We start from the raw sequence: 24,420 nt of genomic DNA, 5'->3' as shown, positions 1-24,420 counted from the left end.
CGCGGTACCCGTGACCCGACTCACGGAGGTCCTGGTCGGCGATGACACTGTAGCAAATTTAAAAGGGACATACCTGTACGCCCATTTGCCTGTCCGTGCCAATCTGCCGACGTACATAGGCGTGCGTCGGCTGGGAACCGGTTATCATCCTTTGTAGAGCTGAGGAAAGGTGTCAAATCCCCTGAGATACTACACTAACAAAACTGCTCCGCATAGGAGGGGCTATACAGAAGCTGATATAATGAATATATCATACACATACATAATGTATCTCACAAAAACGAGTACACCCCTCACATTTTTGTAAAAATGTATTATATCTTTTCATGTGACAACATGGAAGAAATTACACTTTTATACAATGTAAAGTAGTGAGTGTACAGCTTGTATAACCGTGTAAATTTTCTGTTCCTTCAAAATAACACACACAGCCTTTAATGTCTAAACCGCTGGCAACAAAAGCGAGTACACCCCCAAGTGAAAAAGTACAAATTGGGCCCAAAGTGTCAATATTTTGTGTGACCACCATTATTTTCCAACATTGCTTTAACACTCTTGGGCATGGAGTTCACCAGAGCTTCACAGGTTGCCACTGGGGTTCTCTTCTACTCCTCCAGGACAACATCACAGAGCTGGTGAATGTTAGAGACCTTGTGCTCCTCCACCTTTCATTTGAGGATGCCCCACAGGGTTTAGGTCTGGAGACGTGCTTGGCCAGTCCATCACCTTTACCCTCAGCTTCTTTAGCAAGGCAGTGGTTGTCTTGGAGCTGTCTTTGGGGTCGTTATGTTGGAATACTGCCCTGTGGCCCAGTCTCCAAAGGGAGGGGATCATGCCCTGCTTCAGTATGTCACAGTACATGTTGGCATTTATGGTTGGCAATGAACTGTAGCTCCCCCAGTGCCGGCAGCAATCATGCAGCCCCAGACCATGACACTCCGATCACCATGCTTGACTGTAGGCAAGAGTCACTTGTCTTTGTACATACCTGGTTGCCGCCACACACGCTTGACACCATCTGAGCCAAATAAGTTTATCTTGGTCTCATCAGACCACAGGACATGGTTCCAGTCCAGCAAACTGCTGCGGGCTTTGAGCATCATCTTTATAAGAGGCTTCCTTCTGGGACAGGCTGCCCCCCACCCCTTCAACCTCTACAGCAATGCTGCCAGCACTAATATGTCCATTTCCCAAAGACAACCTCTGGATATGATGCTGAGCATGTACACACGCAACTTCTTTGGTCGACCATGGCGAAGCCTGCTCTGAGGGGAATCTGTCTTGTTAAACCGCTGTATGGTCTTGGCCACTGTTCTGCAGCTCAGTTTCAAGGTCTTGGAAATCTTCTTATAGCCTAGGCCATCTTTATGTAGAGCAGCAATTCTTTTGTTCAGATTCTCAGAGTTCTTTGCCATGAGGTGCCTTGTTGAACTTCCAGTGACCACTAAGAGAGTGAGAGCGATAACACCAAATTTAAACACACCTGCCCCCCACGCACACCTGAGATCTTGTAACACTAACAAATCTTATGACACCAGGGAGGGAAAAAGGCTAATTTTTCCCAATTTGGACATTTTCACTTAGGGGTATACTCATTTTTTGTTGCCAGCGGTTTAGACATTAATGGCTATGTTTTGAGATATTTTATTGGAGGGGATAGCAAATGTACACTGTTATACAAACTGTACACTCACTACATTACATTGTAGCAAAGTGTCATTTCTGCAGTGTTGTCACATGAAAAGATATAAAAAAATTTACAAAAATGTCAGGGGTGTACTCGCTTTTGTAATAGATAAATATTTATTTTACACAGACACATACGTCTAGTATCCACAGCTAAGAACTCTACAAAGCGCTTCCTGGTAAATGCCAAAGGTGAAACATGTAAATGCACACGTAAGCAGAATTTTTTTATTTTATTTTACTAAACAAGTAAAGTACAAACTTTGTGTCAGCTCCAGAACATAAGGCTTTGTTTCCATATCCAGTGTTCAGCTGCTAAAACATTAATGAACAGACACAGGAGATGGTCATTTTCAGCAGCCTGACAGGATCCTCTGTGAATGTCTGCTGTAGCAAGGGTGACACAGTCTGTCTTCCGTAGTGAAAACGAATACAATCTTTTTTTTCTGCAAAAGTTTGAGTAATAAACACTTGTACCACAATTTATTAGGGTAATTTCTCATTGTGAAAGGATAAGTCTTTCATATAAATGTCTGCAATGATTGACCTCGATGCTTTTCACCACACTGTTCCATAACTAGACAGCCACCTAGTGGACATTTACTGGAACTTTATGCCTTGGGCCAATGGCAAATTCTTACTGTAGTTGATGGTACTGAAATGATAAAATATAGGATTACTTAATGAGACACTTTTAGTAAAAAGGAGTCTATTATGGTGTATTATAATAATAGAGTCATTTAATTTAACAATTAAACAAAAACACGTACTAAGAGGTCTAGGCTCTGCATGATCTAAATACCATGAGTGGGACCTTTAATCATTGGACTGGACTTGACTCTGTACGATCGTTTCTTTGGATTTCCATCGCTACTTCTCTCTAACGAGAAGCTGCTCAACTGACATGGACTCAGACCCTGGCCGTGGCAGGAGCACCTATAGCAGATCCCCTTAACCTTTGACTGCCATGACACCGGTGATCTTATCTTTGCAGGAGAGTTTTGTTTTATAATTTAAAACATTATTCTAACATGCTACAGCCCTTTCTGTGATGCTTCTTCTTTTACAGTAATGTGGGAGCTCTCCAAGCAAAACTGGCTGCACTGGGTCTCTAGTTAAAGGATATGTAAAGGTTTGCTTTATTCTTTTTTAAATGCAAACAAACTTGACATACTTACCTCCTCTGTGCAGTTGGTTTTGCACAATGGCCCCAATCCACCTCTTCTGGTGTGCCTCAGCGGAGCTCCTGGCTCCTCCTCTCGAGTGCCCTGTTGGAGAGCCACTCTTCCTTGGGGCACCCGTGCAGGCGCGCATCCGTGTCCTGCTGCTGCGTCCATTGACACAAACGGCAAGACCGGGCTCCGTCCCCTGTCTAAATCATCATCTGGTTTGATTGACAGCAGCAGGAGCCAACGGCTGCACTGCTATCAATCTATCCAATCAGGATCCGAGACACCAGCTGGAGCCGGTGTGTTTTTTCATCTCTGGAAAGACCAGGTTCAGGCAAGTAAAAAGGTGGGCTCTGGGGGACTGCTGCCTCACAATAGGTTTTTTAACACATTTAATGTCAGGTGCTTACCCTCTAACCGGATACGTGTATATGTACAGGTTTATTAAAGAGCGTGTGCGTTTCCCCCTCCCCTATTACCCTCTATAGCATTTTCCCTGTTTTTATTGTGGCTTTTATCCAGACCTCCATATCTGCTCTCTGTAGCGTGATTGAACGCTCTTCAGAAAAGGTTTTGTTTATTTATCCAGTACTGATGAAACAGAATAGGTAAAGAGCTGTATTTGAAGGAGTACGATTAGACACTACAATAAGCTAGCTATATGCATTCAATAATGAACAACAAATCTTTTTTGTTCTACTGTTTGTCAATGCTTATAAAAGATTCTTAAATGTAGTGTACATAAAAAAAGACATGATCACAGATTCTTGCCTGTTTACTTACCATGTTGACCTTCTCATATAGTGTTTCCAGGAATCACTTCCAGACTCTCTTCCACCACCTGTGTGTTTTTCACCACCTTTTTTTATATTAAAAAAAAAAAAAAAAAAAAAACACACCACACACAGCATATTAGCAAAGAATGACAACCAAACTGAATATCTTGGCTAAAAGAAAAACTGTACTGTCATTACTATTAGACTTTGTGCACATGGGGTATAGCCCCTCTGGACACCGAAATTCAGTAAAACTGCTATGGGGCGGTCTTTAAGTGGTTAAAGAAAAAACAAAAAAACACCACAGTAGCATACAGCTCATGCATTTAGGTGTGATTAAGGCACAATCAAATGCTAGCTGCGTCTAGCTTTTTGCCTCATCTGCTCTTTAACTCAACTCAAAACTTGCCTTTGGTGTTCATAATATATTATATAATATATATATATATATATATATATATATATATATATATATATATATATATATATATATACACATATACATATACACACACACACAGTGCCTTGCGAAAGTACTCGGCCCCCTTGAACGTTTCAACCTTTTGCCACATTTCAGGCTTCAAACATAAAAATATAAAATTTTATTTTTTGTGAAGAATCACCAACAAGTGGGATACAATTGTGAAGTGGAACGAAATCTATTGGATTTTTGAAACTTTTTTTAACTAATAAAAAAATGAAAAGTGGGACGTGCAAAATTATTCGGCCCCCTTGCATTAATACTTTGTAGAGTCACCTTTTGCTGCGATTACAGCTGCAAGTCACTTGGGGTATGTCTCTATCAGTTTTGCACATCGAGAGACTGAAATTCTTGCCCATTCTTCCTTGCAAAACAGCTCGAGCTCAGTGAGGTTGGATGGAGAGCGTTTGTGAACAGCAGTTTTCAGCTCTTTCCACAGATTCTCGATTGGATTCAGGTCTGGACTTTGACTTGGCCATTCTAACACCTGGATACGTTTATTTGTGAACCATTCCTTTGTAGATTTTGCTGTATGTTTGGGATCATTGTCTTGTTGGAAGATAAATCTTCATCCCAGTTTCAGGTCTTTTGCAGACTCCAACAGGTTTTCATCCAGAATGGTCCTGTATTTGGCTGCATCCATCTTTCCCTCAATTTTAACCATCTTCCCTGTCCCTGCTGAAGAAAAGCAGGCCCAAACCATGATGCTGCCACCACCATGTTTGACAGGGGGGATGGTGTGTTGAGGGTGATGAGCTGTGTTGCTTTTACGCCAAACATATAGTTTTGCATTGTGGGCAAAAAGTTAGATTTTGGTTTCATCTGACCAGAGCACCTTCTTCCACATGTTTGGTGTGTCTCCCAGGTGGCTTGTGGCAAATTTTAGACGAGACTTTTTATGGATATCTTTGAGAAATGGCTTTCTTCTTGCCACTCTTCCATAAAGGCCAGATTTGTGCAGTGTACAACTGATTGTTGTCCTATGGACAGACTCTCCCACCTCAGCTGTAGTTCTCTGCAGTTCATCCAGAGTGATCATGGGCCTCTTGGCTGCATCTCTGATCAGTCTTCTTCTTGTCTGAGCTGAAAGTTTAGAGGGACGGCCATGTCTTTGTAGATTTGCAGTGGTCCGATACTCCTTCCATTTCAAAATGATCGCTTGCACAGTGCTCCTTGGGATGTTTAAAGCTTGGGAAATCTTTTTGTATCCAAATCCGGCTTTAAACTTCTCCACAACAGTATTACGGACCTGCCTGGTGTGTTCCTTGGTCTTCATGATGCTCTCTGCGCTTTCAACAGAACCCTGAGACTATCACAGAGCAGGTGCATTTATACAGAGACTTGATTACACACAGGTGGATTCTATTTATCACCATCAGTCATTTAGGACAACATTGGATCATTCAGAGATCCTCGCTGAACTTCTGGAGTGAGTTTGCACTGAAAGTAAAGGGGCCAAATAATTTTGCACGCACCACTTTTCAGTTTTTTATTTGCTAAAAAAGTTTAAATTATCCAATAGATTTCGTTCCACTTCACAATTGTGTCCCACTTGGTGATTCTTCACAACAAATTAAAATTTTATATCTTATGTTTGAAGCCTGAAATGTGGCACAAGGTTGAAAGGTTCAAGGGGGCCGAATACTTTCGCAAGGCACTGTATATATATATTACACTTTTTTTTTTTTTTACATCAAAGAAACCTGACATTTAACAGAGGTGTGTAGGTAGATATAGATATATAGACAAAGATAAAACATTTACACCGTCTTTAATGTGACCTATAACTGTACAACTCAGTCGAAAAACAAACAAATCTTTTAGAGGAGAAGTAAAAATAAAAAAATAAAATTGTGATTGCATAAGTGTGCACACCTTCTTATAACTGGGGATGTAGCCATGTTCAGAATTAACCACTTAAGGACCAGCCTCGTTTTGGAATTTAGGTGTTTACAACAGGATTTTTTGCTAGATTACTTATAATAAAAACAATATCTAGTGTTTGGGGGTTCTAACACCCTAGAGAATAAAATGGCGGTCATTGCAATACTTTTTTTCACACCGTATTTGCACAGCAATCTTAAAAGCACACTTTTTTTTTGGGGGGGGGGGGGAAATCACTTTAAAAAAAATAAAAAATAAAATAAGACAGTAAAGTTAGTCCAATTTTTTTTATATTGTGAAAGATAATGTTACGCCAAGTAAATTGATACCCAACATGTCACACTTGAAAATTTCCCCTGCTCGTGGAATGGCGTCAAACTTAACCTCAAAAATCTCCATAAGCAACGTTTTAAAAATTCTACAGGTTGCATGTTTTGCGTTACAGAGGAGACCTAGGACTAGAATTATTGCTCTTGCTCTACCGATTGCGGCGATACCCAACACGTGTGGTTTGATCACCATTTTCATATGTGGGCCCTACTCACGTATGCGTTCGCTTCTGCACGCGAGCTTGTCGGGACAGATCGCTTTAAAAAAAAAAAATTATATATATATATATATATATATATATATATATATATATATATATATATATATATATATATATATATATATATATATATATATATACACACATACATACACATATATACATACACACACATTTGAAAAAAAATGTCTCTTTAAGAGCTATGGGCGGAAGCAACGTGTTGACGTCACTTCCGCCCTGCTATAGTATGGAGACGAGTGGGGGCTATCTCCAGACACCGAGAGGACCCGATTGCCTCTGCCGCCTGCTCTGGAAAGTGGCGGGGGGTGCGGGAGAGTTGCGGGAGGCCCTTCTCTCACCACTGAGAACGGTGATCTCACGGCGAATCCGCCGCAGAGACCACCATTAAATCATAAACACAACCGGCTCCTGAAAATATGGATATCTCAGTTGGGCCGCAGCTGCTGCCATTACCGAGATATCCCTCTTCAAAGTGCTGACGTATATGTACAGGAGCCGGTCAGCAAGTGGTTAAGCAATCACATTCAAACTGAGGTTACATAGGAGTCAGTTACACACCTGCTATCATTTAGAGTGCCTCTGATTAACCCCCAAATAAAGTTCAGCTGTTCTAGTAGGCCTTTCCTGACATTTCTTAGTCACATCTTACAGCAAAAGCCAATGGTCCGCAGAGAGCTTCAAAAGCATCAGAGGGCTTTCATTCTTGAAAGGTATCAGTTAGGAGAAGGGTACAAAATAATTTCTAAGGCAGATTAGGATATGGAACACCGTGAAGACAGTCGTCATGTGGAGAAAATATGGCACAACAGTGACATTACCAAGAACTGGATGTTCCTCCAAAATTGATGAAGACGAGAAGAAAAAACTGGTCAGGGAGGCAGCCAAGAGGCCTACAGCAACATTAAAGTAGCTGCAGGAATATCTGGCAAGTACTAGCTGTGTGGTATACATGACAACAATCTCCCACATTCTTCATATGTCTGGGCTATGGGGTAAAGTGTCATAAAGAAAAACATCCAAGCCTGGCTAAATTTAGCAAAAACATACCTGAAATCTCTCAAAAGCATGTGGGAAAATATGTTATGGTCTGATGAAACCAAGGTTGAACTTTTTTGGCTATAAATTCCAAAAGATAGGTTTGGAGCAAAAACGCTGTACATCACCAAAACACCACCATACCCACCAGGAAGCATTGTGGTGGCAGCATCATGCTTTAGGGCTGTTTTTCTTCAGCTGGAACAGGGGCCTTAGTCAAGGTAGAGGGTATTATGACCAGTTCCAAATATCAGTCAATATTGGCACAAAACCTTCAGGCTTCTGCTAGAAAGCTGAACATGAAGGGGAACTTCATCTTTCAGCATTAGAATGACCCAAAAACATACATCCAAAGCATCAAAAGAATGGCTTCACCAGAAGAAGATTCAAGTTTTGGCATTGTCCAGCCAGAGCCCAGACTTGAATCAATTGAAAATCTGTGGGGTGATCTGACGAGGGTTGTGCACAGGAGATGCCCTCACAATTGGACAGATTTGGAATATTTTTGCAAAAGAGTGGGCAAACATTGCCATGTCAAGATGTGCCATGCTGATAAGACTCATACCGAAAAAGACTGAGTGCTGTAACAAAATCAAAAGGTGCTTCGAAAGTATTAGCGCAAGGGTGTGCACACTTATGCAACCATTTTAGTTTAGTTGATTTTTACTTTGCTCCACCTAAAAGATTTCAGTTTGTTGTTCAACTGAGTTGTACAGTTTATAGGTCACATTAAAAAGGTGGGGGAAAAAAAAAATAATAATAATCTGAAATGAGTTATCTTTGTATCATTTTTTTTTTACATCACAGAAACCGGACATTTTAACAGGGGCGTGTAGACTTTATATACAATGTAGGAGGTTTTTTTTTTTTTTTTTCAGTTTGTAAAAATAATATAAACAGCAACATTTTAAGCTCTGTGGGCATGTTTCCATGCAGTTCTGGCAGGCATAACAGATGTACAATACCATACAATACCATGACGCACGTACAATAACGTGACCAAAATCATTACTTTCTAAAGCAGTATTGTATTTTCACAACCCAAAGGACTAGGTTCTTCCAGAATATGGAAGGTATAATACTACAATTACATGACCTTTTGGCTACTTTTGGTTTAGGGACATACAAGATATATGCATATTCAAACCGATCTTGTTACTCACCAAAAGCTCCACCAATTTCGGCTCCACTGGTTGGAATATTGACATTTACTATACCACAGTCGGATCCTTTTGGCCTAGGAAGAAAAATCAGTCACTTGGTAACCAGATCCAACTCAACCTTGAATCACATGCTTGTAAGTTTTCAAAAAGCTGCTGAATGTCAATTCTGTTGCAGCTTAGTTGAAAATTGCAGAGAAGCCCCTAAAAGTGTACTTAGACAGAATAAGCACCCCATTTGTACAACAGTAACTTTCTAGAAAATCATAAAATTTTACCCAAGCCAGCGGAAAATCCTTCCCAAGTCCTTTGTAAAGATGCTGCTCGACAGGCCTTGCTTAACCTCATTATTCCACGCAAAAGCTTCTTCTTCAGTCTGAGGAGAAAGAAACCTTTTACTGGGAGTGAGAACGTTGATTATTTTGACTGCTCTAAAAGCAAGATCTGCTTGCTGTGAGTTACTGCACCTTATTGCTCTCTTTGCCTGCCTTATTTTAAAGTCCTGCCAAAGTCAATATAACATTTAGCAGTCAACGCTGCTATATCTTTTTCTAGTTCACTAGCCTCAAATCTTCCACATATTGTAATAAAAATGTTTTAAGCACAAGACTACTACAATTAGGCAGTAGGATCTGGTATTTTGAAGTTAGTTATGCTTGAACTTCTGCCTCTCTAGCTGATCTGCCTACATTAATGAGGCTCTAAACCTAAACCTTTGATTATCCGCATGAGTGAGCTAATGGCTCTACATAAATCCTTCCTACCCTTCCTGCACAAGTCCCATCTCTTTAGCTGTGATCTACACAGGATGGAAGCTCCACCTGTTATTTTTAATGTGCAAGACTAAATACAAGGCAGCATAGACACCACAAATGAATGACCATCCAGCAAATTGGATTGCATTCTGAATGATGTAACAGAAGGCAAACATCCAAATCCAAGCAGCTATACTAATCTTCTTGTACACTTACTGCACAATTTGGTTGTTGGATTTGTATTATGCTCCAATGCATCTTCGAGAGCTCCTTTATTATTAAAAGTCAAATCACAGTATCAGTTCTAAAAGCTCCCATATACTATTTATAAGTCAGCCTGTTGGACTGTGCATGCTGTACACCCAGATCAGTATAACCAGTCATGTGTATATGTCTGGCATACAGGATGTCCGGCAGATTGGTCGTTAGGCAGAGGGTACCCAATGACCAGATTAATGTCCAACTGCATACACAAACCAACAAAGGCAACTAGATAACTGAGCAGCTCAGTTCTTACAAGTCTGTAGCTGGTTCCTCATTCACAATAACCAATGTATTTATATTGAAAACCCCTAAATGCCAGACAAGTCTATGGGATCTCTCACCTCCAGGCAGACCAGCTAAAGAAGGGAACCAAGCTGTAGTCTGTGGTTTACTTTAGACCCACTTATTACATTACAGTCACCAAGGTATTTGCATCTGTGCAGTTTTTAAGAATGGGAAGACTGATTTAAAAATGTATAAAAGTATTTCTCTGCTTGTCTAAACAATGAAATCAAAGAAATATCCCAGCAATGCAATAGTGAACACAAGGACATGGTTACTGCCTGTACTATAGAGAACAAAGTGTGCAGTCAGTGTGTGTGATGGATTATTCTTTAATATATTTCCCAGTCCAGTTGGGCAATTACTACATGTATCACTACTACTAATCACTACTCTATAATCTAGTGAATTAACCTACAGCAAGAGGAAGTAAACTCTTAAAAAAAAAATAAAAAAAATTGGCGATTGGCCAGAGCCACAATGACGTCACTCGTCATGTGTGCGGGAGACGCCGGTAACGGCACGCAGACTGATGTAGCGGCACATAGGTGCCATTGCATCAGTTTGCTCTAGTGCACATGTGCCAATGTTATCGGCACATGCAGGGGACAGGGGATATCTGCTAAACCGTGTAGGTTTAGGAAATATCCTGGTTAGCTACAGGTAAGCCTTAATAAAAGGCTTACCTGTAGCATAAAGTTTAAAAATAGGGTTTACGACCACTTTAAAGGATAATTACAGGATATCCAAAGGGGGATCACACAACTCATGATATCTGATGGCAATACTTTTTCCTTCTGGTTTCACCTGGTTTATTATATTGCCAGAGACACACACACACTCTCTCTCTCTCTCTTCTCCCTCTAGTGGCTATATAAACACAAAGCATGCATACAGAAACAGCTGATGTAAAGGAGAAGGGCTAATTCACATGAGCATAGGCATGGTTCTGGCATAGTTGGCAGAAACTCCTGCATTAAAACATGCAACTAAAGTACTTGCATTAAGACACATACAGTGATTAGACGTGAATAATTATTCTTAAGGCATGTATGCTTAGAGTTTTTTTTTTTTTTTTAAGTGGATTGGAATCTTTATTCTCACGAGGTGTCTTCCTCTTCTACTATTGAGTTTGGGTCCTCATCGAAGGGAAATCTTTTCAAGCTACTTGAAAAGGGTCTCTTGTCTGGTTCTGACCATTCCCCAAGCACTAAAATCAGTCATGATTTTGTGCACTGAGAATACATTGGGTTACTTTTTATTCAACCCTTGATACATTTTGTCATGGCCTTGAGAGTGTTTTTTCCCCTCCATCTCTAAGGTTTGATAGATTTGCTGAACTAGTTCAGCCACTTCCTCCTGGGAAAGTTTGAACCTTGTGGGTATTCCGGAATCTTCCATTTATCTTGAATCCGAATGTGAGGAATCTGGGTCGGTATTTTTAAAGGGATTTCTCCCCACTCTCTAAAGGCTCTCCTGAACCTACCGGAGTAGGGGAGGTGGGCACCTGATGGGGTTTGCCAACGACCGTGCCTGGGACTTGTGTATCAGAAATACATTTTCTAAATTACTGAAAAGTAGATTGCATTTCATCCTTGAAGGAGCAGAGGAATAAAAAAAAAAAAGGGGAATCCTCCTCGCTCTTTAACACAGCTGTGATGCAAGCTGGACACAAGGTTTTTCTGTAGCTAGATGACAGCCTTGCATTACAAGGACATTTTTTCTTGTCTTGCTTGGTAGTAGCTTTTTCTGATCTGGATAATTCTGAGAGGGGGTTTAGCAACCATCTAGTCCTGGACTCCTCCGAGTTTCCCTGCTAAAAAGTTCCCAGCCGAGCTAATAAGGCGGTTCCTCCAGGGTCTTCTATCTTCCCTTTGTAAACATTGATACACAATAAAGATTTTGACCAGGCCAGCCTACCTGTGATGAGCCGGCGTTTGACTCCCCCAGAGTATGGGATGCCTCCATGATGCTCCTTAGCTGGCGTCTAAAGCCCATGCTGTTGCGTCTTTATATGCCAGCTCGGCCTCCCCCTTGCTCTCTGCAGCAAAGGCTGGAACCACAACCTCCAGAATGCAGTGATGACATATGCGCCAGAAGAGACGCCCTGAATTTTCCGGATCGCGGCGTCCTACAGCGAGGAGAGTCTTACTGCCGATGTTCCGCCATCACTGCCCACTCTATTCCTGGGCACCAGAGAGTGGGGACAGAGAACTCCATACCAACACAGAGGAAACCCGTGGCCTGCCGAGAAAAGGTGAGGGGAATATTCGGCTGGTTCTCAACAGCCCTTGATGATGGATGCTATCCTACTCCATCTCCCCCTAAGAAGATGGTTCCTTCAGGCAACATGTCTCCGCTTACAGAGACCGCCTTTTAAAGAGCTTCCTGTCCAAGGGAGGAGCTCTCGTCTCATAAAATCACCCCCAATAAGGCATCCACCTTCTCGAGCCAGAGCCTGCATCTGAGCGAGCTTGTCCCTTGGCTCGGAGTATGTTTGGATGATGCTGTCTCACTTAGCTCATCCAAAAGGATCTGATGCCTCTCCTCCTCCTCCGCCCGATTCGTCACCCTTCCCTGGGGCTGAAGCAGGGAATTACGGCTGATTGTTTTGGGGTTTCAAGGTTCGACAGCATATACTTCATAGCCTTCATTTTAAACTGCCATGGCTCCAGCGCCCACGTTCGCCACGCGACACGGTAGTGACGTGCTGGAAGTCCCCGCCCTCCTCCTGCATTCCAGAAACCAGAACTCGAGGCCTATGACCAACCCCCCAGCTGGACTCATGCCAGGATACCACAGTATCCAGCAAGCAGACTACTGTGAGCCTTGTGCGAGGAGCGCCAGCCCTATCCATGGAGGATGCCAGTGTCAGCTCCCTGCAGCCTGAGACTTAGATGCCTGCCTGCCTCCCTCCTCCCCCCCCCCCCCTCATGCTCAGGGGAAGGAGAGCTCCCATCCAGCCTCCTCCTCCAGTGGAGGAAACAAGACGGGAGCTGTCATTAGCTGGACCTAAATTTGGCGTTTCAATATATGCTTCACCAAAAATATATTTTGGCTTAGACTGTGGAAGAAATTAGTTATTTTTTATATATTTTTCAGGATTTTTATTATAGCAAAAAAGAAAAAAAAATATTGCTTTGTTTATAGCACAAAAAATAAAAACTGCAGAGGTGATAAAAATACCACTAAAAGAAAGCTCTATTTGGGGGGGGGGGCTGGCAGCAATTTTGTTTGGGTGCAACGTCAGTTAAAGCGACGCAGTGCCGTATCGCAAAAAAGGGCTTGGTCAGGAAGGGGGTAAATCCCTCCAGAGCTGAAGTGGTTAAGGGGGAATTTTTAGGGTCTAAGTGGTTAAATTTATATTACTTACCATTACTGAAGATGCCCTCTTGTGGCAGACCAAGATATCGGTGTGTGAGCACTGACCAAGTCAGCTAATAAGGGAAAATCAGCGTGCAGAGCCACCGAATAAGCAGATGTTTTATCCCCTCATGCACAGATCACATGATTAACGTATTGGTAACGATTATGTAACAAAGTTCCAATAGGACCCTAAAGCTCCTTACCTGGAGTTCAGCTTTAAGTAGAAATACGATTTAATAAAAGCTAAAAAATAGTCAAATATATAGTTTTACCTTGAATTTAAGAACATAAAGTATCGGAGCAAATGTTTCCTTGTGAACGATTGGGGAGTCATGAGCAAGGCCCGTCATGATGGTTGGTTCAACAAAATTTCCTGGACGATCAATTACCTTTGTCAGATATTACAGAAAAAAAAAAAGTTATTGATAATGAAGCAGTTATCTCTTCACTAATACGCATCTCCCTCTTCAACATACCTTACCACCACACACAATGGTGCCACCTTCACATTTTGCTTGCTCAATGGCGGAAAGGAACATTTCCACAGCCTGCTTAGTGTGTAGAGGTCCACATAACGTGTCAGCTGAAAAGAGACACACATGGTTTAAAATACTCAGAAAAGTCAGTCAATGAAGATCTGCCATATAGATATTGCATATGGTAACCCTTAACAGTTTTCATTAGGCAGTCTTGCTTCCAAGCAGCTTTCAACCACAAACCAAAGTAAGGGGAATTTGTGTCTTAGACAACTGCAACCAAAACTTCCATCTTCACTGGTAGATTTCCCCTCACTTTCTGTGTAGGCATTAGAACAGAAGGGTGAATCTCCCCAGTGAAGAGACAGACAGCAAACAAACATAAGTTACCATTGTTAAGTCTACCAAAAAACTAAAATGTGTTTTTACATGCACTTTTAAAGTTACTCAACTGTAAAAATAGAACGCCCAGCATAACAACCCCTCAAACCTCTAATTTTAGATTTATGTACAGGAAGAGAGAACATTTTTCTGAGCTGTCCGAAAACAGGGACAGAGCTAAATTTACACTGCAGAGCTCATTGAGGAGGACTCTGACAGCTGACTGGATGGAGGAAACACCCCCTTCACACAGCACACATGAACAGAGCTGAGGCTGTCAATCACACACTCTGTGCTGGAGCTCCCTTCACTGTAACCTTCTTTCTCTTGGGGTCAGGAAAACTCGTCAGAAGTGATTTATGCTGCAGAGGAGCAAAGAGAAATGACACTTCGTGATCTGGATTGAGACAAGTACACACTATAGAGGGATATGCCTTGTTCATATTTCATGTCTGGAGGTTTACAACCACTAAGTTCTTAATATTATTAATACATGTTCCCGTTAAAGCACTACTCACATTCCCAGGGGTCCCCGATACGCACTTGCGCATAGGCTTTGGAAAGTTTCTGAACAATGTCATCATGGATGCTTTCATGCAAGAACTACAGAGAAAGAATACTGGATAAGGACATAAAACAACACCAAAACCGGCCATGAGTCACATAAAAGGTAATTATTTCTCACCAGGCGTCTGGCTGTGGTGCATCTCTGACCTGCAGTACCCACAGCAGCAAACAGGACAGATGGGGTGACCAAATTAAGATCAGCATCTTCAAACACTACAATTAGACGACAGATTGCCGCATTACAGATTAGTACAAACAGATTTGTGACCTACAAATAGCATATGATCAGAAAAAAATAAAATAAAAAAAGTCTACAGTTAATCATATAAAGACAAAGATTTACAATTTTAACAGTATTCTGTACTGGTCTGGGTACAGAAAATTCAGACCTGGAAACTAAGTAACACCCTCAAATTATTTTCTTTTAACATTTATTGTGTGTAAAATGTCCCAAACTATTTTAGGCACGACACCCTTTGACAAAAGGTGATGTGGAAGCCATGCTGTTGATCACATTGCACTTTTTTTTTTTTTCTTTTTCTCCAATTTAAATCGAAGTGTCACAAAATGTGCAGTGTGCTGCAACATACTGCACTGAAAAAAACAAAAACAAAAAAAACAAACAAACGTAGACCGTATCTTGCTTGTGTCTTTTCTATAATTTAGTGGTGGTGTGAACTGAAGTTAAATTGCCTTGTCTATGCATCGAGATGATTAGACGGGGCTTTTCAGCGCCACCCAATGCATATGGCATGAATGGGCCTCCTAGGGGTGCTGTAGATGTCAGTGATAGCACTTCCCAAAGACACAGAAACGATCAGCTCCTGGGCATAAGATCAAGCTACAAAAGTACTCTATCAGAGCACCCTGTATGTAACCACAATGAGTTAAGCATGGTAAAAAAAATTATTTACACGAAATTTTGAGGAAATGAGATGAAATAATGATCCAATGAGCTACTGCTTAGCAAACACAGATGTGCACATACTGTGTATTTACTTTAACCGCTAGCCGACCAGCCACCGAGCCGGCGTGAGTGCCCGACAGTCGCCGGGCTCCCACGATCACTCGGGGCACACGGAGAACCGGGAGCTGTGTGTGTGTGTGTAACACAGTTTCCGGTTCTCTGAGCAGTGAACTGACAGGTAGTCTGTTCATACAGAGTATGAACAGCGATCTGTTAGTTTCCCTGCAGTCCCATTTCCCCTTCAGTTAGCACACTCCCTAGGACACATATTAACCCCTTCACTGCCCCCTAGTGTTAACCCCTGTAAAATGTTTACAGTAATCAATGCAATTTTAAATAGCACTGATGCCAATGATAAATAAATTTAAAAAAATAAAAATGCCATAAAATGATCCCCTATTTTGTAGATGCTATAACTTTTGCGCAAACCAACCAATATACGCTTACTGCGAGAGTAAAAAATAGTGTTTTTTTCAAAATTGTCGTTTTTGTTTAACCACTTCAATACTGGGCACTTAAACACCTTCCTGCCCAGACCAATTTTGAGCTTTCAGCGCTGTCGCACTTTGATTGACAATTGCGCGGTCATGCTACACTGTACCCAAATGAAATTTTTATCATTTTTTGTCATATGACGTCCGATCAGGATTATGAAACCACTTTGCCACCGTCAATTTGTAATAGGGCGGGTGGCAAGTGGTTAACCACTTTCAGACCGGACCATTTTGCTGGTCAAAGACCAGACCACTTTTTGCGATTCGGCACTGCGTCGCTTTAACTGACAATTGCGCGGTCGTGCGATGTGGCTCCCAAACAAAATTGACGTCCTTTTTTCCCCACAAATAGAGCTTTCTTTTGGTGGTATTTGATCACCCCTGCGGTTTTTATTTTTTGCGCTATAAACAAAAATAGAGCGACAATTTTGAAAAAAAACGCATTTTTTACTTTTTGTTATAATAAATATCCCCCAAAAATATATAAAAAAACATTTTTTTCCCTCAGTTTAGGCTGATACGTATTCTTCTTTTTTGGTAAAAAAAAAAAAAAAAAAAAAATCGCAATAAACGATTATTGATTGGTTTGCGCAAAAGTTATAGCGTTTACAAAATGGGGATAGTTTTATAGCATTTATATTAATAATTTTTTATTTTTACTAGTAATGGCGGCGATCAGCGATTTTTATTGTGACTGCGACATTGTGGGGGACCCATCGGCCATTTTTGGGACCATTGTCATTTATACAGTAATCACTGCTATATAAATGCAGTGATTCCTGTGTAAATGACACTGGCAGTGAAGGGGTTAACCAGTGGGTGGCAGTGTAGGGGTTAAGTGTTCCTAGGGGTGTGTTAATAACTGTGGGGGGGTTGGGCTTTCATTTAGTGAACACTGATCTCTGCTCCAATCACATGGAGCAGAGATCAGTGTCACTAGTTGCTATGCAGAATGGAGAAATGCTGTTTACACGGCATTTCCTCTATTCAGCCGTCCGTGAGACGATCGCGGGTCCCGCGACCGGACTCACGGGGGTCCCGATCAGCGCGGGAGCACGCCGCCGCCGGCGCGCTCCCGATGGCAGGGCGGCATTGAATATTGGACGTACATGTACGCCAATATGCCTGCCCGTGCCATTCTGTCGACGTACATCGTCGTGCACTGGTCGGGAAGTGGTTAAAGCGCAAAAAATAAAAACCGCTGAGGTGATCAAATATCACCAAAAGAAAGCTCCATTTGTGGGGGGGAAGTTGTCAATTTTGTTTGGGAACCGTGTCGCACGACCGTGCAATTGTCAGTTAAAGTGGCACAGTGCCGAACCGCAAAAAGTGGCCTGGTCTTTGGCCAGCCAAATGGTCCGGGCCTTAAGCGGTTAATATTACTGCTTGTCTATATGGATAACACTAAAACATGGACAAAACCTTATGAACATAACACTGTTGATTCAATATACTCACCAATGATTGCATTGTTTCCACCAAGCTCAAGTAACTTGCGTCCTACAGAATACAAACAGAATATTAGTCTCCCCAATGTGGTGCTAGAAGCATTCTTCCATTTTGAGAGGAAATGACTTACTAGCGATTAACCATGTGATATCTAATGTGAAGAGTAATGCATACAACAGAACTTTTAGAAATTAAGCAGCTTTTTCAACGCCTTTAAAAGCACCCTTCAGCTCCAGTCTGCATGTGTGATAACACAGCTCTTAATCGGAGCAGGTTTCGAGCAGTGCTAAAATTTGGTAAAACTTCACTAAAACCCCTTAATGGCTTGTTTAACCAACAATAGATGGTATTGCTCCAAAAAAACACCTTGACGGGCTGGTTGTACGTCTTTAGTACAACCAGCCTGCCCATATGTGGATTGAAATTTACCAGTTCAAGAGGAATTGGCCAACTTCTGATCCAGCTATGGCCAAAAGTTTGCATTGCCAAGACAGCCTCCTGTTTACCAAAATAACTAGTCTTCCCTGCCTTCCTTAGTATAGCAAAGTCAAATATGACACATTGTAATTAGTTTGGCTTTTTGTTTTTAGGGCAGGTTCCAGACATTGAGTCTCCATTTGGTCATGTAGCTTTGGTATGCTAAAGCAGGCCATACATTATGCATCTTTCTTTCCTTCCATCATGGGTGGAAGGAAAAAAAAATTGCTCAATTCCTCTATCACAGTTATGGGACGGTTTATGTCAGGCAAGAAGCTTAATGAACTTGGAGGAGATCTTCAATGCATGTTCTAGACATCAAGTCACTGAAATAGCAATTCGAGATAGTAATAAGTTTGAAAAAGTCCTCACATCAGAGGCACTTGAGTTCCAGCCAATCATTTTCATGCAAAAGCTATAGTTGTGCCATTTGGACCAATCAGAAATTCCCAAAGGTTAGCAAATGGAAAACTAAAAAACTAGCATAATAATTATTAACAGAAAGGGAACACTTAAGGAGACCTTGACTAAAAGAGGCTTGACTGAGGAAAGTGGTAATATTTGATGTGCCTGCAAGCAAGAGGTCTTTCCAGATGACGATTGCTGAAAGTGGTATTTTTAAATAACAAACATGTTATACTTACCTGCTCTGTGCAGTGGTTTTGCACCTCTTTTTTGGGTCCCCTGCTCATGCTCCTGACCCCTCCCCCCAGCAGTGCCCCCAGAGAAAGCCGCTTGCTCCCGAGCAGCTGGCTGCCTCAGCCAATGAGGAGGGAGAGTCCCAGGCAGCCGAGGCCATCGTGAACACTGCTGGATCAGAGGGGGCTCAGGTAAGGATTGGGGGGGCTGCACACAGGTTTTTTTTATCTTCATGCATAAAAAGCATGAAGGTAAAAAAATCTTCAGCCTTTAGAACCACTTTAAACATGGTCTTTGATGGTCTTCCATAGTGCAGAAGTTGTATTCTTAGTAGTATTGGGTATTATTGCCTCTTTTCAGTGCCTTTATTGATATGACACTTAGAATTGGTTCTGTAATATTTGTGGAATGATTTCTTGGTACAGCAGTTAATCGTTGTCTGTAATTTTTATGTCTAATATTTAATGAGTATTGTTTAATATTTCCTGGTCTGTAACAAAACTGTAACTTACACCAGTCAGACTGTTTGGTATTGTTGTACAGGCAGTCTGATCTACCCAAGTTGATCAATAGATCAACATGGGTACAAAAAGCATGTCAAATTTTTCATACGATTTCGCGATAATCACCAAGGTTCCCCCCGCCGGAAGAACACAATAGTTCCACAGGAAGGAGATAGAATCACTCTATGGCTGGCTTTTAAAGTGGTTGTAAACCAGGAGTATCAAACTGGCAGCCCACCAGCTGTTGCAGTACTACAACTCCCATCTTGCCTCTGCCTGTCATGCTTTAACTGTCAGCCTTGCAATGCCTCATGGGACTTGTACTTCTGCAACAGCGGAAGGGCTGCCAGTTTGACATCTGTGTTGTAAACCCTCACATATACCCAATGACGTGAATAGCATCAGATGATACAGAGATGAAACAAATCTTATATAAAAAGTTTTGCATGTATATCTATGGTCTTCCCCTTTCTATACGCTTTGAAAAGTGCAGATCGTGTTCAAAATCTTTCTTCATGTTTCAGCAGTACATATGGGTGAGGGACAGTGCACTTACACCGTGCAAGAGCTGACTGGAAGAAGGGGACTCTTCACACCCCCCCCCCCCCCCCCCCACAGGCAGAGGAACACAAGAACATGCAGACTTGTATTCTGAATAGACAAGCTCCATGCTCATCTACCTTTAAGCACTATCCCCAACACAAATTTTGAGCTCATGTTATATCTCAGGTGTCAGAGAACTTGTCAGAGGCGACTCATGCTGATAACAGAGGAACAAAGCACCAGAGAGAAACAACACTTAGAGCTTTGGAGAGAGTAAAAACTACAGATATATGCGCTTACATCAAATTTAATGGGGTTTACAACCACTTTAAGGTTCCAAACAAACATTCTCTGCGGACTTCAGGTCAGAACTTAATAAAAACACAGATGTCCTCTAGGTAAAAAAAAAGCTGGGAGGAGGGCCTATTTGTGGGACATGTCGAAGTCCCATAACTGGCTTCTCTCTGTTGCTGTAACTTTTGTGAATATATATATATATATATATATATATATATATATACACATACATACATACATACACACACACACACACACACACACACACACACACATACATACCCCACAGCATCAGAACATAGCACCTGTGTGTACACATAGGTGTATTCTAAAAAGGAAAGACCGCTTCCTATATATAAAAAAATAAAAAAAAGACTCACCAAACCTTTCTTGAACCTTCAAAGCCACTTGTTTCCCCACGTTTGTGCTGCCAGTGAAAGAAACCAAACCCACACGCTCATCCTTCGCTATAGCATTGCTAGGAGAACAAAGAAGTATCACAAACTGCATCTTAAAACAGGTATGATATATGAAATGGTTTGCAAGAGAAGGTGGGAATATACTAGATATGGCAGATAGACTGAGCTAGATGACCATCTATATAATATGGGAAAGTCCTTCAGTTGGTTAGTGGCTGATGTGACTAGTGGAAAAACGACTGACAAAAATAACTGTGCTGAGTTTGAATACTTTACATGAGTTGCTTGCATTTGACATAGAGTGCACTTTTACACAGAATCAAGATTTTTTTTTTTGCACATATTTTTGAAAAAAGTAATCAATTCCCTTTAGCCTTGTGATAGATTTACTTTAGCAAGGACATTTATATACAGTAGTATCTTATCTACATTCTTGTAAATTCCATACCAGGAACACAGTTCAGAATGTCTAGCCATTTCTCAATTCACCAGGCAGTAAAAGTACAATAAAGCAACCACAGGGGAAATATTACAGAATTTTTTTCTTTTTTTTCTTGAAGACAAACAGTACAGAAAGGACATCAAGGTTGTGAAGCAATATTACTTTTACCTTTCGTTTGACAGGTAAATCCAGCTACCAAAACTTCCATGCTTTAAGTACATGGTGAGTACATACAGTATCTCACAAAAAAGTGATTACACCCCTCACATTTTTGTAAATTATATATTTAAATGTGACAATACCGAAGAAATTACACTTTGCTACAATGTAAAGTAGTGAGTGTGCAGCTTGTATAACAGTGTAAATTTGCTGTTCCCTCAAAACACAGTCATTGATGTCTAAACCGCTGTCAACAAGTACACCCCTAAGTGAAAATGTCCAAATTGGGCCCAATTGGTCTGTATGGCCATCCTCCCAGAAGCAAGCCTCTTCTAAAGATGATGCACAAGGAGGGCAGCAGTTTGCTGAAGACAAGCAGACTAAGGACACAGATTACTGGAACTGTGGTCTGAGGAGAGACAGATGGTGTCAAGAGTGTGTGGCGGTAACCAGGTGAGGAGTACAAAGACAAGTGTGTCTTGTCTACAGTCAAGCATAGTGGTGGGAGTGTCATGGTCTGGGGCTGTATGAGTGCTGCCAGGACTGGGGAGCTACAGTTCAGTTCATTGAGGAAACAATGAAAAACAACATGTACTGCGACATACTGAAGCAGAACATGATCCGCTGCCTTCGGAGACTGGGCTGAAGGGTAGTATTCAAACAGGATAACGACCCCAAACACACCTCCTAGACGACTGCAGTGCTAAAGAAGCAAAGAGTATCCTCAAAATGGAAGGTGGAGAAACGCAAGATCTCCAACTTCCACTAGCTCTGTGATGTCATCATGGAGGAGTGTAAGACAGGGGTTGACAAATTTGCTTGGAATCTAGGAGCCAGCTAAAAAAGTTAGGAGCCAGGTCCGTGACGGCGATCTGGACCTGTCCCTGGCCTGACATGGAGACGAGTGAGGGGAAGATAGCCCCCAGCCCCCCACCTGTCTCCAAGTCATTGCCCATAGCTCTTAGAGGGACATTTTTAAATTGCATTTTAGTGTAAATATGAGATGTGAGGTCTCTCTGACCCCAGATCTCATATATAAAAGAGGACCTGTCATGCTTTTTTCTATTACAAGGGATTTTTACATTCCTTGTAATAGGAATAAAAGTGACACACTTTTTTTTTTTTAAAAGAACAGTGAAAAAAATAAAAATAAAAGTTAAAATAAGAAAAAAAAATTGTTTTAAATGCGCCCTGTCTTGCCAAGCTTGCGTGCAGAAGCGAACGCATATATGAAAACGGTGTTCAAACCACACATGTGAGGTATCGCTGCGATCGGTAGAGTAAGAGCAATAATTCTAGCCCCAGACCTCCCCTGTAACTCAAAACGTGCAACCTGAAGAATTTTTTAAACGTCGCCTATGGAGATTTTAAAGGGTAAAAGTTTGTCGCCATTCCATGAGCGGGCGCAATTTTGAAGCGTGACATGTTGGGAATCAATTTACTCGGCGTAACATTATCTTTCACAATATAAAAAAAAAAAAATTGGGCTAACTTTACTGTTGTCTTTTTTTTTTTTTATTAACCACTTGCTTACTGGGCACTTAAACACCCTTCCTGCCCAGACCAATTTTCAGCTTTCGGTGCTCTCACACTTTGAATGACAATTACTCAGTCATGCAACACTGTACCCAAATGAATTTTGTGTCCTTTTTTTCCCACAAATAGAGCTTTCTTTTGGTGGTATTTGATCACCTCTGGGGTTTTTATTTTTTGCGCTATAAATGAAAAAAGACCGAAAATTTTGAAAAAAAACGCATATTTCTTTGTTTCTGTGACAGAATTATGCAAATTATTAATTTTTCTTCATAAATTTTGGCCACAATTTATACTGCTACATATCTTTGGTAAAAATAACCCAAATTAGTGGATATTATTTGGTCTTTGTGAAAGTTAGAGAGTCTACAAGCTGTGGTGCGAATCGCACAAAATTGATCACATCTGATGTACTGGTGGCCTATCTCGCTTCTTGTGACCCAAACAAGTCAGGAAAGTACAAATACCCCCCAAATGACCCCTTTTTGGAAAGTAGACATTCCAAGGTATTTAGTAAGAGGCATGGTGAGCTTTTTGATGTTGTCATTTTTTTCCCACAATTCTTTGCAAAATGAAGATTTTTCATTTTCTTTATTTTTCTCCACAAAATTGTCATTGTAATAGGTTATTTCTCTCACGTGGCATGTGTATACCACAAATGACACCCCCCAAAAAATTCTGCTACTCCTCCTGAGTATTACAATACCACATGTGTGGGACTTTTTCGCAGCCTGGCCACATAGAGAGGCCCAACATGCAGGGAGCGCCATCACGTGTTCTAGGAGCATAAATTACACATCTAACTTGTTGACTACTTATTACACTTTTGAAATACCAGGACAATGACATGTGACACTGATGACAGATGGCACTGATACGTGGCAATGATGACACTTATACGTGGCACTGATGACACGTGGCACTGATGACAGATGACACTAATATGTGGCACTGATGACACGTGGCACTAATACGTGGCACTGATGACACGTGGCACTAATATGTGGCACTGATGACACGTGGCACTAATACGTGGCACTGATGACATGTGGCACTAATACGTGGCACTAATACGTGCCACCGGTGACAGATGGCACTAATACGTGGCACCAATGACACGTGACACTGATGACAGATGGCACTGATAAGTGGCATTGATGACACGTGACACTGACAACAGATGGCACGTGACACTGACAGGTGGCACTGATGACAAATGGCACTGATACGTGGCACTGATGACAGATGGCACTAATACGTGGCACTGATGACAGATGGCACTATGTGGCACTAATAACACGTGGCACTGGTGACAGATGGCACTGGGGACAAATGGCACTGACAACAGGTGGCACTGGGGACAGATAGCACTGCGGGCAGGTGGCACTGGGGTGGGGTGGATTGCACTGGGGTGGATGGCACTGGGGCGGATGGCACTGGGGCAGGATGGCACTGGGGCGGATGGCACTGGGGCAGGATGGCACTGGGGCAGGATGGCACTGGGGCAGGATGGCACTGGGGGGGGGCATGGCACTGGGGGGGGGCATGGCACTGGGGGAGGATGGCTCTTTTTATTAAACTTTTTTTTTACTTTTTTTTTTTTTTTTTTTCTTTTTTACACTGACGGCTGCTGCAGCCGTTCTTC

General features: G+C 41.6%; 1 protein-coding gene across 1 annotated transcript in view; it reads right to left on the bottom strand.

Moving 5' to 3' along the window:
• Window positions 1–1,900: 1,900 nt before the first annotated feature.
• The window catches only part of ALDH7A1 (aldehyde dehydrogenase 7 family member A1), a 76,664-nt gene continuing 54,144 nt past the window's right edge, over window positions 1,901–24,420 (bottom strand). Inside the window, exons 9-18 of the mRNA XM_077462167.1 lie at window positions 20,603–20,700; window positions 17,773–17,814; window positions 14,972–15,066; window positions 14,805–14,889; window positions 13,906–14,012; window positions 13,702–13,818; window positions 9,041–9,138; window positions 8,766–8,839; window positions 3,639–3,714; window positions 1,901–2,341 (exon numbers count right to left, since the gene is read on the bottom strand). Coding sequence (XP_077318293.1) covers window positions 2,287–2,341; window positions 3,639–3,714; window positions 8,766–8,839; window positions 9,041–9,138; window positions 13,702–13,818; window positions 13,906–14,012; window positions 14,805–14,889; window positions 14,972–15,066; window positions 17,773–17,814; window positions 20,603–20,700 — 847 coding nt within the window. The 3' untranslated portion in view covers window positions 1,901–2,286. The remainder of the gene's footprint in view (window positions 2,342–3,638; window positions 3,715–8,765; window positions 8,840–9,040; window positions 9,139–13,701; window positions 13,819–13,905; window positions 14,013–14,804; window positions 14,890–14,971; window positions 15,067–17,772; window positions 17,815–20,602; window positions 20,701–24,420) is intronic.

The sequence above is a fragment of the Lithobates pipiens genome, unplaced genomic scaffold, assembly GCF_037356315.1.
Source record: "Lithobates pipiens isolate NorthernLeopardFrog02 unplaced genomic scaffold, aLitPip1_a1.2 Scaffold_3, whole genome shotgun sequence".
Taxonomy (NCBI): domain Eukaryota; kingdom Metazoa; phylum Chordata; class Amphibia; order Anura; family Ranidae; genus Lithobates; species Lithobates pipiens.
Note: the sequence above shows the minus strand (reverse complement) of the source record. Positions and strands in the feature narration are given on the sequence as shown.